Source organism: Pleurodeles waltl, chromosome 3_1 (genome assembly GCF_031143425.1).
Source record: "Pleurodeles waltl isolate 20211129_DDA chromosome 3_1, aPleWal1.hap1.20221129, whole genome shotgun sequence".
Lineage (NCBI taxonomy): Eukaryota > Metazoa > Chordata > Amphibia > Caudata > Salamandridae > Pleurodeles > Pleurodeles waltl.
Window position 1 is genome coordinate 1,632,496,870 of NC_090440.1, and position 19,260 is coordinate 1,632,516,129.

At 43.6% G+C, this 19,260-nt stretch overlaps 1 protein-coding gene across 4 annotated transcripts in view; it reads left to right on the forward strand.

Moving 5' to 3' along the window:
• UBR3 (ubiquitin protein ligase E3 component n-recognin 3) overlaps positions 1–19,260 on the forward strand; it is a 1,605,611-nt gene that overhangs the window by 336,861 nt on the left and 1,249,490 nt on the right. For all 4 annotated transcript variants that reach the window (XM_069225311.1, XM_069225312.1, XM_069225313.1 and 1 more), the window contains exon 9: positions 12,952–13,131. In XM_069225311.1, coding sequence (XP_069081412.1) covers positions 12,952–13,131 — 180 coding nt within the window. The remainder of the gene's footprint in view (positions 1–12,951; positions 13,132–19,260) is intronic.

Sequence of the window (19,260 nt, forward strand, 5' to 3'; positions counted from 1 at the left end):
AATCTGGATATTATTGGCAAGCACATATAAATGGAAATCTCAGGTCTGAAGATGCACCAAAGGTTCATTATTGATGCTAATCAGGCTAATTGGAATCATGGACCACTGAGGGATGCCTGAGATCAGTGGGCATCGGGTTTAGGTTTAAAAAGTGGAGCTGTGCTACCTACGGGCACTGAAGAAGGAACTAAGCACATCTTGCCCCATACCACTGAATAATCGCTTGAATACAACTGAGAACGATATGGTTGACTTTGTCAAGTGATGAATAAAGACTTAAAAAACCAGGGTGTAAACATTGTTATGATATGCCATCTACCCAAAACATTCAGAAGGACTGTTTCAGTTCTTTCGAGTATGCAATCCTACTTGGCATTTGATATCCTCGTGTACTTTAATACCTCCCCAGAGTCACTGGATTACAATATTGTAGTGGCTCCAGAAAGGAATGAGGTTAGCCGACGATTGGCTTGTGCACCAAGTTTAGCAGTGGTCCAGAGATACTAGCCATCAAAAATCCTTTCCTCACTTAACTATAGCAGTATTGCAACAGTTTGTTTTCTTTAAGTAAATATATAAATACGGGGTAGCCTTGTCATATAATGTAGTACTTTATTATAATCCGAGCTGTGAATTTAATTGTTTATTTGCAGTAGGTCATAGTTTGTTTATATATTTTTTTTAATTAGGTGAGGTTCATGGTGTTCAGTTAACCTCTAAACATTAACTGGTGCCAGACACCCCCTCTTGTCATTCACATTCATACCTGCTTTGCTAAAACACTTTTGAACCAGGCACGAACTAGCCAAACTCGAGTTTAAATAACGGCTCTGACAGCAGCAGGCACAGGGTCAGACTGAAAATAAAAGTGGCCCTCATTAGTAAATTAGATAGCTGAAAACGTGGCCCGTGTTTGCGAATTGGGGACGTTTTGAACTTACAAAGTCACGCTTTATATTAGTTTTGCAAGGTATGGGAGACTTAATGGTTTTAATATCAGGAAATCAACCGTAAAATCTGGCCCAGCAGACCATAAAACAGGCTCACAAACATGCAAAAAACAGCCCACACACTGACAAATCGTCGGGACTTGCCTTATTACCCTATAAGGCGCTCTGACCTTGAGCAGGCAGTGCTTATCTTTTATTACCGTAAAAGGAGGGGTCTCCCTAACAGTCTGTTATCTATCCTTCAGGTATGTTTTACTCATCTCAGAATTATTCGATGCTCCCTTACTCTTATTTGCACACCCTTGGTTTTATGGTGAGCCTATGTATTTCACCGCTAGTGTATAAGTAAGAGTGTGTTAATAGCCCCAACTGTATCCCATCTGTGTACATCTTTAAAATACTCCGTCCTGCCTAGGGATTTCATTGGTCAGGCACCACAGTTGCAGGCTATTTAGGCTTTCTTTGAAAGAGCGCAGTTTATTGCAATAGGTAGAAACAGATGTGGTCCTTGTTTGTTGATTATCTTAACGGTTTTAAGGTATTACACCGAATGTAATACTTACTCTCTGTTCTTTCCGAAATTGGTTATCCCTAGTGCATTTCAAGCATGCACCTCTTCATCAGGTGAAGGAACAGACTTACAGTCCAATTCTGTGGAGGAAACAAAGGAGGTAGGTTTATTAGTTACAGGAGGGTATCAAGTAACCATCTCCTACATACACAATAATCAAAAATGGAGTCACACAATTACAAATGTCCTAGAGGCACACAGAAACCAGTGGTCCCCTGCACGCTCTAAACCAAATTACAAAAGCTGAAAAACAAGGGGGAAATCGGAAACGTTTTAGGAAGTCACCCAGATGTGCAATAGGCACCTAAAGAACAAGTCGAAAACGACACGAGTGAGACTATGAAACCATCACCGAGCTCCTAGACAGTTAGGAGAACATGTTAAGAATCTGAAGGAGATTACCTGAGAAATTACACTGCAAATGAACTGTGAAAACAAGCTAAATGAAATGCTTTGTCAAGCAGGCTGCTAGCTTACGGAAGCCAAGCATGTGACTGTGAGGCAGTAGCCGAAGGCCTTACATGAAAGAAACAGCAGCTTGGCCTGGCAGAACAGTATGGACTGTTCCCATTGGATCAGAGTCAGAACTGATTTGCATATCGACTGAGTCCAAACTAAGGTGGTATAGTGGGCAAAATAACGATCAACTGGGATGCAGCCTTATTATTTTTGGTATTCAAGTTTCTCATCCATCGCTTTATGTATAATTCAGTGCCACATGTTTTTCCTGTTAACGTTTGCTTTATGATTCTGTGTTTCACTTGTTATACCTTTGGTGATACTCGCATCCTAAAAACTGATAGTGTCTCGTCTGGTGTTTAAATAAAAATGATATGGTCATCATTTCTTCAATTTTTAATTTTGGTCCAGATCGTGCAAATGTAATCTATGTTCCTCAAAGTTGAAGGCCATCTTAGTATTTTTTTTTCTTAATTGACAACAGTTCAAATCTGTATAAATAGGTGCTCGCGTATGACTGTACTGCCTCATAGCCCATGGAGGTCCCAGTTAGTTGTATTTGAAAATTATCATCATGAAAAATGTTGTGTTAAAAAATGAAGTGTAGTGGTTCCAAAAAAATATACAAGTGAGATTTCTTGTGGCGGATTCTTAAGCAGTGCCCATTCAGCTGCTTCCCTGCCTCCTGTGTGTGGTACGGATATTGTAGGAAAGTGGGGTATTACACAGTGAGGCTGTTTAGGCTTCACTATGCAACACTAATAAATCACTGACTCCGTCCTGGTAGTATGGCACAGTGTAGTCAGGCTTTACTAGAGGAACATGTGCATTTCAGAGTACCAACATGGACGATAAGTAATTTACACGACCCAAATCTAATCCGAGACCAGTTTATTAAAAAAATAAAGCAGATTTTTGTACAGTTTTAGACACCTAAATGAAGACAATCGGATGAGTATACCTGGAGTTATGGATTTCTAAAGGAAAGGCTAATTAGTACATTTCATACTTCATACTCATACACTAGTTATCTCGGTCACGTGCAGGTTGAATTCAGGATTTACTGGATGATAAGGTGATGGTGGTCCCAAGCTCAAGGTCAGACAGTCAGTTGAATTTTACCTGGCTTGTAGGGCCGGGGTGCAGAGTTGCCCTGGCTGTCCTTAGTGCTGAATGCGGGATCCCGGGTGCTGGTTTTGCTGTTTGGACGGTGCTGGTGAGGAAGGGGATGCCAAATCTCGACAATGGGGCCACTGAGGCGGGGGCTTGAAGATGCTGCACGATTCCTTCGAGGCACAGGGTCGAACAAAAGTAGTGGTAGCCCAAATGGCCACCAACAACCTTTGATAGCAGCAACCTTAGCCTTTGATTTTTTTCACCGTCCTTGAGCATGGGGGAAAGCAGTACCTACCTGAAATTTGCTAGAGTTCAGGACTACATTTCCCACAATGCACTAGACTATTTACTTTTGGCGATTCGTTGGCAGGCCAGAAGGCCAGTGATTCTTTGGTTTCAGGAGTGATGTTTGGCTACAGGCGACTAGTACCTCTAGTCCAAGGGAGTTCTAGAGAAGCCTTTGGCTTGCAGAGGGTTCTTCTTTCCTTTGAAACCGATCTCTAGTCCAGGACGAGTCGCAGTCGTGCAGTTGCAGGATGGTAGCCACAGTTGCAGTCTTTGGTGCCTTTTCCTTTCAGCAGGTCTTGAGGTCGCAGACCTCTGGTCTCTTTGCCCTTGTTGCAAGTCAGTCAGATTTGAGGTTCTGATGCTAGGGGAGCCACTGAAATTCTGGATTTAGGAGAGTTGGGGGTGTGGGTGCTGGTAGTCAGTGGGCTACTAGTCCCAACAGCTAATCTGCCCCTGAGGTGACCATTTCCGGAGGGGTGTGGCACCTTTTCCACCCAGAAGCCTCCTTTCTGCCACTTTTAAAAATACCAGAACTCATCTTAAGATGTACAAACCAGGTAGCCCCACTGGGAGAAAGCATGCTTGCATATCAGAGGCGGTATTGGCTTTGAAGCTCACTGCCTTGATGTCCCACTTCACATGCCACCCTGCCAGGGAGTGTGGTGACACCTCCTTCCCAGGCAGGACTTTGTTTTTGACTACTGGAGGTGTTCACGCCTCCTGGCAGTGGGTCAGCTTCGTGTCTTGACAGCAGCAGCTGCAGGCTGTCAGCCATGGCACAGGAAGGACTTAGGTAACCAGGTGGGCAACCTCTAAGGTAGCTACCTGGCTGCATGTCACATTAAATCCGACTTGGGAAACAAGTCAGGTTTGATGAGACACGTTGTTTAATACCAAGAATTACACTTTTCATTGGTACCATAATGGAGCTGGCTTACCTGATGATGCCCAGGTGTCAGCACATGTTCTCCTCTGGCTACCTGACCACTTATAGTACCCTTTAATGGAAAGAGGCTACTATAGGGACATATAAACTTGCACTTACATGTCCATACTTCTGATATATTGCCTCCTGAGCTGAGATGGCCTACTTTAGTGGGTGACTGACATATATTAAAAATAATGCTGTGACATGGTGAGGGCAAAGTAGAGTTTGAGCGGTTTTCACTGCTCGTGCAGTCTGCAATGGCAGAACTACTGTCTCTGTTTACTTTGGTCACTCAGGGGGGCAGAATCAGTGCTTCAGGTCCTGGTGATCTGTGTAACTCCCATGCCCTGGATACCACTGGTATCATTTACCAGGGGCTTAAAAGCAGGTTAAAGTCCTTGCCACTTGGGGTTACTAATTTACGTGCTTCATATTTTAGGTAGAAGACACTGGCACTGGGGCCTGGTTAGCTGGCTGCAGTGCACTTTCAGAGTCATAACCAACAGCAATGGAGAAAAGGGTGTAGGGGTGACCATACAAAAAGGCACTTTCCTACAGATATATAAAAATAAATGAAATCCATGTGTCCTTTGTCTGCCATTTTAATAGTTACTCTGGGATTACCTATAAGCTTTTGTAGAGCTGTTTTCTATTTTGTATTGAGGCGGTTGAGTCTACTTGAATAATCCGTGTTCATTGACTGTAAATCATTACAGAAAAGCTCTTAAACCATCCAAAAACATATTGCAGCTGGGTAACATAAACTTAGATATTTTTTCCAGAAGACTGTAAATCTATTTTTTAAGATCTATTGTTTAGACAAAAAGAGCGTAATGTAGGGAATTTGAAGAAGCTGTCCATAATTTCAGGCTTTGTTAGTGTTTTAGTTAGTCACAAAAGACATGCTTTTCACCAGGGCTTTATATTCACCTTTGGAAAGATAGTGATTGGAATTGTTAATTACGAGGCACTCGTTTTGCTTCTTAACAGTCTGCCTTCTGCACCCTTTCTTTGTCCTTTTGCTCTGTTTTGTTGTGTGAATAAAAACAATCTGGGGGGAATTGGTAATGGTATTTGGTAATGGTATCTCACTCTCATCATCCATCTAATTGGTAGGTATGATAGTAAATGGGTGAATTATTGGTGGATTTTGTTGGTGAATTGTACGGGTGCTCTTTTGTTTCAAAATATTTGATCGCCGCAATTTAGACGGTATGCTCTTTTCGGACTGGCTTTTGACATCAGTTGATGTTCCTGTGTTTAGTACTGTTTTCTTTTAGCATAGCTGTCTGCCCATGAATATACCTTGTTGTTTTTATGGTCATAAGTGTCTCTGTGAAATCTATTTACCTTTTTGTTTTTTCATTTTTTGCATATCATTGCGTTTTATTTTTTTTATCATTCCTCTAATTTGTACTGCTTGGTTAGTTGTGTTTTAGTATCCTCTAGTTCGCTTAATATATTTGCAAGTTCTTCGATAATTAAACCTAAAGATTATTTACTTAAAATTGTATTCCACTTTGATTAAAATTCTTTACTGATCCTACTCAATGATGTTTTAAATGCTGCGTGGAGGCCTCTCTGTTAGAAATTGGGTCTTTGGTTGTCAGTGAGGTTACCCCCTGTCCAAGCAAGGACCCTCACTCTAATCAGGGGTAAGTTGCACACAATCCACATTATCCTGTGCCCACCCTCTGGTTGCTTGGCACTGAGCAGTCAGGCTTAACTTAGAAGGCAATGTGTGATGTATTTGTGCAGTAAATCATGCAATATCACAGTAGAATACCACAAAAATACACCAAACAGTGTTTAGAAAAATATATCATATTTATATAGATAAATGCAGGTCAAAACGATTAAAATGCAATAAGTATATTTTGAAATATCACTGTAAAAATGATATAAAGTGTCTTTAGTCTCTTAAAAGCAATAAATGTCTCTTGCAAGCACAAAGTACCTGGTTTGCCTTCAAAATCTCCGCAGAGGAGGCGATGCGTGGAAAATAGGAAGGTGTGCGTCGATTTCTGAGGCTGCACACGGCGATGCGGCATCTATTTTTCCCACAGGGAAGCTTTGTGTCGATTTCCGGCGCTCGAGATCCTCTTCGGGTTGCGGGGTTTTCAGGCACCCCAGGGACGATGCGTTGAAACCATGCACTGGCAGGACAAAGTCACAGGGGCTGCGTTGATCCGGTGGGCGTTGCGTGGAAAATTCTACTGCACTGCAGGCGCTGCTTCGATTCCTCTCTGGAAATCGGGCTGCGTCGTTCCGGCTCGTCTGTGCATCGATCCAGTGGGCAGTGCGTCGAATTTCCAGTTGCTACGCTTACACTGCGTTGATCTTCATTGCCAAGTCGGGCTGCGTCGTTCCAGTTCGGCGTGCAGTGAATTTTTCACTGCGATACAGGCTGTGCATTATTTCTGGCAGGCTGTGCATTGATTTTAGCTGCACAGGGAGTTCTTCTTGCAGGACTTAAGTATTTTTGGTCCTGAGACTTCAGGGAACAGAAGGCCAGCTTGATCCAAGCCCTCGGAGAGCACTTCTCAGCACAGCCAGAGAGCAGCAAGGCAGCAGTCTTTCACAGAAAGCAGTCAGGTGGCTCCTTTGGGCAGCCAGGCAGTTCTTCTTGGCAGGTTGCAGGTTCTGGTTCAGGTTCTCTTCTCCAGAAAGTGTCTGAGTTGGTAGGGGCAGAGGCCGTGTTTAAATACCCAAATGTGCCTTTGAAGTGGGGGAGTGTGGCTTAGAAGTGCACAAGGTCCCCTTTCAGTTCAATCCGGTCTGCCAGGGTCCCAGTAGGGGGTGTGGCAGTCCTTTGTGTGAGGGCAGGCTACTGTCCTTAGACATGTAAGTGCCAGGCCCTCCACTCTCCCAGTCCAGGAAGACCCTTTCAAAATGCAGATGTATGCAAGTGAGGCTGAGCATCCGGTGTTTGGGGGGGGTGTGAGTGAATGCACAAGGGAGCTGTCAACTGAACCTAGCCATACGTGGATTGTAAGGCAGAGAAGGATTTAAGTGCAGTGAAATGCTCACTTTCTAAAAGTGGCATTTCTAAAATAGTAATATTAAATCCAACTTCAGTAGTCAGAAGGATTTGGTATTACCATTCTGGCCATACTAAATATGACCTCCCTACTCCTTTCAGATTAGCAGCTACCACTCAAACATTATATGAGGGCAGCCCTAATGTTAGCAGTGTAAAAACGAAATTAGGAGTTTTACACTACCAGGACATGTAAACTACACAGGTACATGTCCTGCCTTTTGCCTACACAGCACCCTGCCCTATGGGTTACTTAGGGCCTACCTTAGGGGTGACTTTTATGTAGAAATAGGGGAGATTTAGGCTTGGCAAGTAATTGTAAATGGCAAGTCAAATAGGCATTGAAACTGCACCCACTGGCTTTGCAATGGCAGGCCTGAGACATGGTTAAGGAGCTACTTAAGTGGGTGGCACAATCAGTGCTGCAGGCCCACTAGTAGCATTTAATTTACAGGCCCTGGGCACATATATTGCACTTTACTAGGGACTTAAATGTAAATTAAATAATCCATTTGAGTATGATCCAGTGTTATCATGTTTAAACGGAGAGAGCATATGCACTTTAGCACTGGTTAGCAGTGATAAGGTGTGCAGAGTCTTAAAACCAGCAAAAACAGTATCCAAAAAGTGGAGGGAAGCAGGCAAAAAGTTAGGGGTAACCACCCTAAGGCTGTCAGATCTAACACTCTGGATATCCTTTGAAACATGATAATCTTTTAAGGTTGTTGCGTGCAGACTTTGGCTACCTTCTTTCCTTAAAACATATTCCAACTGCCCCAGATATTTTTTCCTTCTGCTTCCCTCGTTCACTGTCTCTTAACTGGGAAGTGAGAGTCCTTATGGCACACAAGGGATCAACGTCCTTCCCTGTGAGCCGTAACAGTGTGTAGCTGTGGAGAGGAGTTCCTCTTCCCACCATCTCTTGGGAGCCACTTCTGTGGCTTCGGAGTCTCAGCGTTGTTTCTTTCCCGGTAAGCCTTTTGACTACGGCCTCACAGCACATACTTGTCTTTCTTATCCTATGGGTCATGCTCCGCTTGACATAGCACTTCATTGAGGTTGGTATCACGGTTCATTTACAGTGTTGTTCCTCGGGTGGTCTCCTTATGAGTCTTAGTAGGTTTCTTTTCACATTGTCTAGGAACTTCATGGTGGTTTAAAAGTTTCTCTTGTATTGTTTCCGACTTTTGCATCAGCTGCCTACTTCCCAAGACACATCTGATTTCCCACTTGTTTTTCAGTTTTCACATGAGTATTGTATTCTCGTTATCTCTGGGACAATTTGTAATTGTATGGCTCCATCTTTGATTCTTCTGCGGGTAGCACAGGGTTGAATGATACACTTCTGTTATTCAGAAACCTCCTTCATTTCAACCGTAGTTAAATTGTATGTGTGCATCCCCACCTCCCCCCTCTCCTACCCCCTCTCCCCCAACGAAGTGCAGCACACTCAAAATACTTTGGGGGATAACCATAGTAACAATTTTGGAATAGAATTGAGAACAAACATCACATTAGTTGTAACACCTTGCAACTGTTAATATATATGATCAATAAACAAGTCCCACTTGTGTTTCTACCTGTCACTGTTTATTGTACACTTTGAAAGAGAGCATTTATAGGCTGTAGTAATTGTTCCTGGCTAACTAACCTTCTCAGGGACATCTCTATCACTTTAGTAAGGCATCATGTTTTTAAAGGTGTTGGTGCTTTGGAACTGGTATAACTTCAAAAGGTGATAGTGATAGTGGAGTGCAGAACTCGGATCTCTACTGAAAGCTGAATAGGAAAGGCATGGATGCTTCTGTAACAAATTATAAGGCCACTCATTGAAAGTATTCTCTGAAAGACCTATTTGTAATAGTATCTCAAAAGTGTACTTCCAGCTTACCCCCAGGGCTATCTGCCTACGTAGTAATACAAACACTTACCACTGGCTTACTTTTGAGGCAGTCCCACCAGTAGACTAAGCAAGCTTTGTTGACATGCAGTAAGTACTTTGACCTTGATGTTTCTCAAGGAGTTTATCTAACAAATCTAAAGTTGAATTCCATCTAATGATGACCTCCAACTTCATTTAGTGATGTACAAGTAGTCTTTCTCCTCTTACCAAACTGAACTTTGCCAATGGAGTATTGGATTTTAATTGCGAGCAGAGTTTACATGCAGAAATAAGCATTAATAAGCGTTAATTGTGGAATGCTGAAGAAAGCTAGTCACCATTTAATTGCGGATGTGTACAAACATAGTTCTTTGGTTCTTCCAGAGCTGCTGTGCAATGCTCTCATTGTTTTCTGTTACATCAGAGATAAGACAACATTGTTCCTGCCCAGAAATATATCAAAACCTCCAGTTTAGAGTGATGAAAGGCTGTATGCTTTGTAGCGCTTGCTGACATGGAGTAGCGCCAGATGCAGCAGTATTGACAGAAACAGAACACACCCATTTATCTGTGCCAAGCTTTTAACCGATGCCTGCTATTTTCAACAGGTTTCTCCATTAATAATGGCATTTCCCTACCCCTTGAACACCGCTCTCCCATCCTGTCTTTATATAGTCATATATTTATCTCCACTTGTTGTAATTGTTGATTGTATTTCCTCATTTGTACTGCTCTAGAGAAAAAGTGGCAGTGGGAGATCTTTTACCTGTTCATGCTGGTCCTTGGCTAACTTCTTCCTGGCCCTTACATATTGACTGATGATCAACTACTGTTGTCCTTAACCATCACTTTTCAACAGCTTCCATACACTGTTGAAATTGTTGCAAGGTGACACTTCTCCAGGATCTTACTTGGAACTGGAAGATTCGGTATTGGAGGTATGAAATTAGCAGCTCAGGTTTGTTAGATTATTGTTATAATGTTGGCATTGTCTTTTTTTGGAGGATAATGTTTATTGTGGCATTTCTATAGACCAAATGAATTGCCTTAAGGGAGGAAGGTGTTAAGGACCTCAACAGTGTCTGCCAATAATATCCTGCAGAGGGAGTTAGTGGTGACAGGTTGATACTATCTTGTTCAGAATTTAGCAATTTTAGCATTGAAGCAGTGTATGAGGACAAAAGCTTGAGCAGGATATGGCCAGTCTGCTTTACTAAACATTTATGCAAGATGGTGAGGTTGCCACCCATAATATTGGTGATGGAAGAGGCTTATGCCCTCCCATTTGCCCATAAAGTTAGTATGTTGAATTTATCTTAGGGCGATCACTGGCAGTGGCTTTGAAATGTTGAAATTCCTGTGCTGAAATGCCCAAGAGCAGTCTGGTTTGCATGATGGGTGATTAGGTATGGGGGGCTGGGTGGTGTGTGTATTTGTTTTTTTTATCCTTTTGGTAGCTGATGTGCTTCAATATGGATTTGTGTTTTAGGGTTGCAAGGTTTTGATGCAATGTTGCTGCCAAGTTCCCTCAGTTTGTATTTAGTAGGTGCTGTTGTAGCCAAAGTTTTGATTTGGCCAGCCAGGGGCATTGACCTGTTTGAACTCTTGAATACCTCCCTGGTCCCTTTTTTCCAGATATCTCGCTGAGATTGGATCCTTGTCACACTTGTGTGTTTTGGGGTGATTACCTGAGGTTACGAGTGGTAGGTGGGCTGATATAAGGTTGGTAGTTGATAACTAGTTTATAGGTTGGTCTTGCTAATGTTATGATGAGAACAAGGTTCAGCCTGGTATTATCATTTTGTTAAGGGAGTCCATGAGGTGCCCAAAGCCCAGCAGAGACATGTTCTTTTAACTTTTTGTTACTTGCTTGTTGTTCCACTCAGATAATGGAATCCCCAGGCATGATGAGTCTTTGGCATATATTTTGCTAGAATTGGACAAAATTAAGCAGACTGTTAAGCAATGTCTGATCCAAGTATGTTTTTTGTAGATGACTGCTGGGCTCACAAATGCATTACTGCCTGCAGCACCCTAGTCCTTATAGCAGGGTTTGTCTTATGATTACCACATTTATGTTTTTATTTCTGCCAACGTAATTCTGGGTGCTGGACCATTTTTAGAGTTTGGCACTTATTTTCCCTCACTGATGATTTCTGAGAGCTTGAGAAAAACACATAAAGGAGGAAAGAAGGAGAACGATGGGAAAACCATCACAATGGGAGAAAGCAAGAACACGCAAGAGTCACATAAAGGGATAGGAGGGTTTTGGCAGTGGATTAAAGAGGCATGAGATGGATTGTGCATCTTTGGTAGTCTGCGTGATGACATTTAATAGCGCCGGCCATGGTCTTCTGAGCAGAGCTTTGAGCCCCAGGACTGATTATTCTACCAGTTTGACACTGGGCATGATTCATCATTGTGTTCACTTCTAACCCTGTTCTACTTTTAAGAACAGTTCTGTGGTATGATACTATGCCGGGCCTGACCTTGTTTAAGGTACTCTTGTTCTAAAGATGAAAAGCGAGGTCATGTTCTTTGTATTGCTGTTTGCTTTGCGCTTTTAGTCTAGAGGGTCAATCTCTACTTGGACCTAGTATTTAGTTCTACATGCTAGATTGTGAAACATGGAACTGGTTGTACTCAAACCCTAAACTCCGCCCAAAGGCATTGACCTGTCATTTTACAGATTTGCCAGAGCCTTACCTGCCTACTAGAGAAATTGACATTTTAAAGCACTGACCTTCTCTACCTCACCACATCCCACTGGGCTCTTGGAAACAAAGACGTAACCTTAGACTAACTGTGTCCCTTTTGAAACTGATATTCTGCTCAATTCCTTTGCACGTGAGTGACTTTTATTCAAATGTACGAGCATTTTAGATTTAGTGACCTCATATAACTTATGGGTGACCATGCTCAAACGGAATCACCTGATGTGTGATCAGCTTTGACTTGGCCCGGACAACCACTGTACTCTAGCCTCCTGGTAGTATATGTGAATGGCTGTATTATAGTCCTGCCAGCCTTTTGGAAATCAAAGTGATATGAACCTCTCTGCCTAACCTGAATGCTCTTACTATATTGGTGAGTCTAGCATAGGAGGGATACTAAGACCAGCTTAGCACACTCGGACACAGACCTACTGGCCTTTCAGAAGAAGTCCATAAGAACCTTTGTCTCTTCCCTTCTCTCATCATTCTTTGGTGCATCGCATGCATAGATATACGGCGGAAGCCTATAATAATTGAAGGGATTTCTAAAAGATTGTGGAACTGAGCCCAGAAGAAGCTGCGACTTAAGTTTGTAATGGTACCCAACTAAAATGTAATATACTATGCTGCTCTGTACTATTCCCACATTAGCCCTATCTGTGGAGGAATACAAAATGGATCTGCAGCTTAACCTTTAATAATTGCTTTCTGGTTGAAATGTTCTCTTATATATAACTGGGCAGAATATTGTTTGTAGACATGACATTTAGCTGTATTTTGAGTTTTCAGCTGTTTCATTCTGATCATATTGACTGTATCTGTTTGGATTGACTTTCATAGACATTTTCATTATCATAATGAGTGTATAGATTGATTGCGTACTTTAGCAAAGTGATCTATAAATATGCACACTAAACACCCCTTGCCTTTTACATGTATATGTATAAAATAGCACTTGCTACAAGAGTGACTAATAATTCTTTTTTTTTTTTTTTTTTTTTAGATGAAGAAAACAGCCTCCATGTTGTTGTAAACTGTGGTGAAGCGCTCTTGAAAAACAACACCTATTGGCCACTTGTTAGTGACTTTATTAATATTCTTTCACACCCAAGTGTCGCCAAGAAATTCCTCGAGGATCATGGTCTGTTAGTAACTTGGATGAACTTTGTATCCTTCTTTCAAGGTGAGTTTGCTAACTAAAATAATGTGTGGTCTTAAAATATAGACAACACATGTATTTATGAGCAAAGAGTTGTTGATTCATCTCAAAATAAACTATAGACTATACTGGCATTATGTGGGCTATTTTAAATTCTACACGAAACAGATTGTAATATTTTGTAATTTTTTTTTAACTCATTTGATTTTGAGAATGAAGTATTCAAGTGTAGTGTAGAAAGAGTGTGTTTGTTTTTTCTGCCCTCAAAGGAATTCTACGCAAAATTCTACATTCTTTGCAAGTTATTGGACTACAGCTTTGCCTCAAGAAAATCAAAGCATTTTGTCAGCAGCCATTTACTGTGCCAGACTTTTATTTCGAGGTTTTGCACACACACTGTATAACTGTAAACCAACAACTATATAATTTGATTTGTTAGATTTATTTATAGCTCTGTATCTACTCTTAGTGATCCCACAAAATGCCATCCTATTAAGATATATATCTCATGTACAGAGGTGTAACGTAGGCCTCTCTGGTCCTTTGACATTGAGAATGTTCAATCCCTGCTTAATCTAGCACCTTCAAATATATATGAATTAACAAACCAAGTGAAAATTACCTGGTGCAAATCATATGGTTCTTAGCAACTGGTGTAGTGCAACACCATCACTCACTTAAGGAAAACCTCTGGAAGAAACCAAATCCCATGCCCAACGACCTTTGGCCTGGAAACACATATGCTGTACATTGCCTTGGCAGATAGCCTAACTTATATTAATTTGAGGTAGTTGGAATCCCTGAAACAAGCTTGTCAGAGTCTAACGTTTTGGCTTGTGTATACTGAAATGTTTATTTGTATTGTGCTTTTGGGGATGAGGAGATCTGGTGAGGATCGGAGCAGTAATTTAAAGCAGTAATAAAACCCCGTACTTGTGTAGTACAACTCAGTATCACACTACACTGTCCATTTAGTGCAAGCATGTTGTAAACCAGATTACCTCAGTCTGGGTCTGTGTATGAATGCCTTGGCAGGGTGTACAGAATTCATTGCACCCAGTACAATCTGATACCACTGGATCTGTGTAAGAATGCCTCGGCAGGGTGTACAGTATTCATCACACCCATTACAATCTGATACCTATGGGTTCAGAATTTATCAGGTGCAATACGTTTTGCTTATCCCAAATATGGGGCATAGCCTACAGATTTTGATCCTTATTGCATCAAAATCCACATGTTGTGGTATGCACTGGTATTTACTAGGCCTTTTTTTCCTACTAGATTTCACTTGCTGAAAGTTAGCGGGGAATGCAGACTTTATTGCACCAAGTAATTACTGGGTGTGACAACTTCAGAATAGCTTATAATTCCAACTCTTGTGCAAACAGGAGTTTAAGAAGGGGTCTTAATTTCAGGTGCGGCTCCTCATTAGGGAGGAGGAGTGTCACCCCCTCGCCGGCAGCAGCAGCTGCAAACCCTTTACTAAAAAACTATAATAAACTATGTTTATCATTTTGTAGTAAAAGGGGCGGGGCATTGGTGATGACTAGCACTGACGGGGAGTGCACAGCGTTCCCCCTCATTGCGCATGTATGTTTTTGGCCGGTCGTCTTGGGCTTCTAAAAAGTACAGTGAGCCACTCCTGCTGAATTTAATGGCACACTTGTAATCAGTTCCAAAGTGTTTACATGTCATGTGACATTTTACCACAAAAACATGTGTTGGCCCTAAGCTACAAAAGGCAAGGTTGAAGAATTAAACTGGTCTGTAAGAAAATCTGGCTCTTTACTGAATCGTCTCCAGCTGTAAGTGGCTAATTGAGCTATGGCAGAGTTTGTCACACATTGGACTAAGCTCTGAACAGCCGGGTGAGCTTTACTAGGGTACTGTAGAAGGAGAGTGGCAAAGAATGGAAGAGGATGGTCCCAGGATGCTTGTTTCTGGTCCAAGGAGGGCCTGGCCTGGCAGTTCGGGCTGGACTGTTCCCATGGGGAGCAGGGTCAAGACTGATTTGCATATGGCTATGTCCAAACTGGGATGGTGTGGCGGGCCAAAAAAAAAAAGCAATGGATTTAGGCCCAGATCTGGAACTGGGGGTGAATGTTTAACATTGTTCAGCATTCCATTCATCATCTGTTCTTTTTGCATTTGGTGTACCTACATAATTACAGTTCGTTTACACTTATGCTTTTCCGTTCCAATCAATACATAGATTTTCATTCACATTATATTACAGATTATCTATGTTGCCATAAATACCTCTTGGGCAAAATGTTTGTGCAAAATTCAAAATCATTAATGGAGGACTGGTTTTCTATAGTTAAACTACATATCCATCTTAAATGGTGTGCTATATTCTATTTGCACAGTTGAGATTGCCTTATGCTTGTTGAGTCCAAACAAAACATGTCCAGGCTAACATTCAACAAATATTAAATTCATATGTTGTCATGACACTACTAAATGTTCCCACATAGCCCAAATGAGCTTAATCTATAGATTCTTCCCAACATAAAACATTGTATCGAATTCCTTATGCACAAATCAAATCAAAGTATATGCTGCAATACATAACAAAAATTAAACTCGAACATAAAAAATACGTGTCGCTTCCAGTACAATCCCACATAATTATTTCTGTGCAAATAACTGTAAATCTATGTAGCCCAAGTGGGCAAACAACACTTACCTCTACATGTGTTCTGCTATCCTCAGATGTCTAATGCCTTTCAACATCTAAGTGTTCCTATCTACCTCCTTCACCCAGGCTGTACTCAGAAATTGTAAAGTAAATAAAAACCTTACTCCGTGAAGTGACACTCTTTCACAAGAGTGACCAGAATAAACTGAAGTACAGTATAGTAGATTGTGATTCTAAAACATCTAGAGGAGGAGACAGAGAGAAGCAACTGAGGAGGATAGAATGGAATCGTTTCTTACCTGTAACTCTAGTTTTCTCGTAGGGGAATCTGTGTTGAAGTCATAAGCATTGAATAGTTCCACCCATGTGCAGGGACCCAGAGCACATCTTTAAATAGTCTCTTCTTAAGTGTAGACGTTCGCCTTGCTTCAGGAAGGCCTGCAGGGACACTTAAGAAATAGCATAAAATGCCGCATAGCCAAACAGGCTTCAGTGGTTTAATTCTTCCGATTGTACTTAGAAAAAAGAGTTAAAACACACTGGTAAATGTTTATACCAGACCCCAAATCTCCTTCACAAACCCTTTTTCTGATAAAGTAAGAGATGAAGAATAGAAAGGCAGTGTAGCCCCATAGGCTGCTATTATGGGAGTGGAAAACAGTGACTGTGCTTTTAAGGCTTCAGAGACCACCAGTATTGCATCATGCTCAGCAGGTGGCAGTTGCCTCAGTTCTTTTTTCTGGTACCTGGTGATAGGATCCTGGAGCACTGAACCTGGCTTTTCTGATGGATACAACTACCTGTGGATTCCTCACCTAATGAATACTCCCATGGCGCCAGCATTCGACGGAAATCTTCTTCCTAGTCTCTGCACGTCGACGAGGACGTCACTCTAGCCCACGCGACGCCGTCTGACATCATACAGGCAATAAGAGGTCCTCGACGACGTGCCGACGTCAGTTCCCTTTTTTCCGTGCATTCGAAACTGTTATCTTCGAGGGAGCTACTGTTACTTTAGTGGTTACAGTGTGTTTTCTGCTGCGTAGTTCTTCTCTGCGGTAACAATGTCTCAGAGAAAGTCGGGTTTCAAGCTCTGTCGAGAGTGTGGGGGCAAGATGTCAGTTACAGATCCTCACTCCGACTGTCTCTGGTGCTTGAGCTCCGATCACGTAGTTGTGACTTGCGATTCATGTCAGCACATGAATCCGAAGGCCCTAAAGGAACGTGAGGCTAAATTATTCCTGGCGAAGTCGAAGAGAAAGGAAAAACATCACAAGAAGTCTTCCTCGCCAAGGTCTCATCGGCGTCATCGAGACTCCCAGCGCCGTAGAGATTCACGGCGTCATTCAAGCAAGGAGACTCGTTCGAGGTCGCCTTCGGCTCGACGTCGGAGGACTTGGGAGGTCAGTCCCACGGTCACGCCGCATCCATCGACGCCGTTGCCCTCTCCGGCGTCACCGACTTCGCCTGGACAAGCGTCTGTGGTTGAGGTGATGCAGCCTCTTGTGATGTCTCCGGCGTCGCGGACGTCGAGGCCGGCGTCGGGGTCGCCTTCGATCCAGGCACCCCAGTATCCGGCTTTTCCAGCCCCTGGAGCCGATAGTACCGCATTTCTGAATGCGATGTATACCATCTTTCAGCAGATGGCTCCAGGAGGTGCTCCGGCTGGTCCTTCGGGGCCTTTGGCCTTTTTATTGGGTGATCCTGCACCTCTTTGGCCGGCACCCTATATGCCCTTTCTCCCTTTTGGGAATGTGGGCTCGGCGCCGGTGTCGGCGCCGGTGGCCGCTCCGGTGGCTTCAGAGGGATTGGCTCCGGATGTTTCCATCCCGTCGACGTCGGGATTTCGTCCTGTGACTCCGGTGGGTCCATCGGCTCCAAGATCCCTTTGTCCTGTTCCTTCATCGGCGCCAAAGCTGTCTGCGGCGCCGGATGCGGCGTCGGATGCTTCTGGAGATCGGCGCCGATCTTCGACTTCGGCAGAGGCCATGTCGACTCCGCGCATTGAGCAGAGACTACATTCAAGGAGGCGTGCTCTCCGTCTGTTGGAAGAGCAGGAGTACCAGTGAGTCCTGGAGGAAGGAGAGGTTGAGGACTCGGGTGATGGACTGCATGGTCTGGATACGGCCAGTGGGCTGGATACTTCCTCTGAGTGGGACCTTTCATCTCCAGGGGAGTATACGGAGGAGGCTGCTTCCTTTCACGCTGTGGTGAGGAAGGCGGCTAATTTTCTGGGCCTGCCTTTGCCGGTGGCAGAGGCGAAGCAGAATTTATTAACGGAGGTGCTGCATCCGGCCTCTGCTGCAGCGGAGCCTCTCTTGCCGTTTAATGAGGCTTTGCTTGATCCGGTGTTGGAGGTGTGGAAGAAGCCTGTATCTTCCTCGGCAGTTCATAGGGCTGTGGCCAGGAGATATCGGACTGCACCATCTGACCCTGGCTTTCTTTCAAGACACCCTACGCCGGAGAGCTTGGTGGTACAAGCCTCCTGTTCTTCAAAATCAGCCCCTGGATCCTTCCCGACGGTGCCAGGAGACAGGGACTCCAAAAAAGTGGATGCGCAATCCAAGAAAATATTTTCTTCTTGCAGTTTGGCGTTGAAGGCCACCAACGCAACTTGCATTCTGGGGAGATATGTCCATGCTCTTATGGATGATATTTCATCTTCTTTTACGGAGCTTCCCCAGGGACTCTTGGATTTTGTCTCAGACGCCCAGGCTGCCGCAACCCAGATTATCCAGTCTGGACTGGACACGACCGACTCGGTGGCTAGGGCGATGGGCACGGCTGTGGTGGCAAAGAGACAGGCCTGGCTCCGTAATTCAGGGTTTTCTGCGGATGTACAGTCAACCCTATTAGACCTCCCGTTTGATGGGGACAAACTGTTTGGAGCAAAGGCAGATTCGGCCTTGGAGCGATTTAAAGAGAGCAGGGCCACAGCCAAATCGTTAGGGCTGCAAGCTCCTTCTTCCTCTGCCTCTTCCAGATTTTTCAGGAGGTTTCGTGGATTTGGGCGTGGCTCTTCCTCCTCTTCCTTTCGGGGGAGGTTCCAGCAAGCCGCCTCTTCTCACCCCTATAGATCATTTAGAGGGAGAGGTAGGGCCTGCACCAGAGGAGCCTCTCAACAGCACTCTGCCTCTTCCTCGTCCTCTGGAGGGGTGCAGCAGGGAAAGCAGCCTTAGGCTTCCACCATTTCCCACTCACTCCTCTCCTGTAGGGGGAAGATTACGGCATTTTCTCCACAAGTGGGAGACTATTACAACGGACACTTGGGTTATCAGTATTGTGGAGAAAGGCTACACCCTTCCCTTTCGGGAGTTTCCACCCCCCCCCTCCCGCCCGCCCATTTTATTGTTCAGAAGAACACCTCCTGTTGCTAGAACAGGAGGTTCAAGTCCTCCTTTCAAAGGGCGCAGTGGAGTTGGTTCCAGAGCAGGAAAGGGGTCAAGGTTGTTACTCAAGGTACTTCCTGATTCCCAAGAAAGATGGTCGGTTGAGACCGATCCTGGATC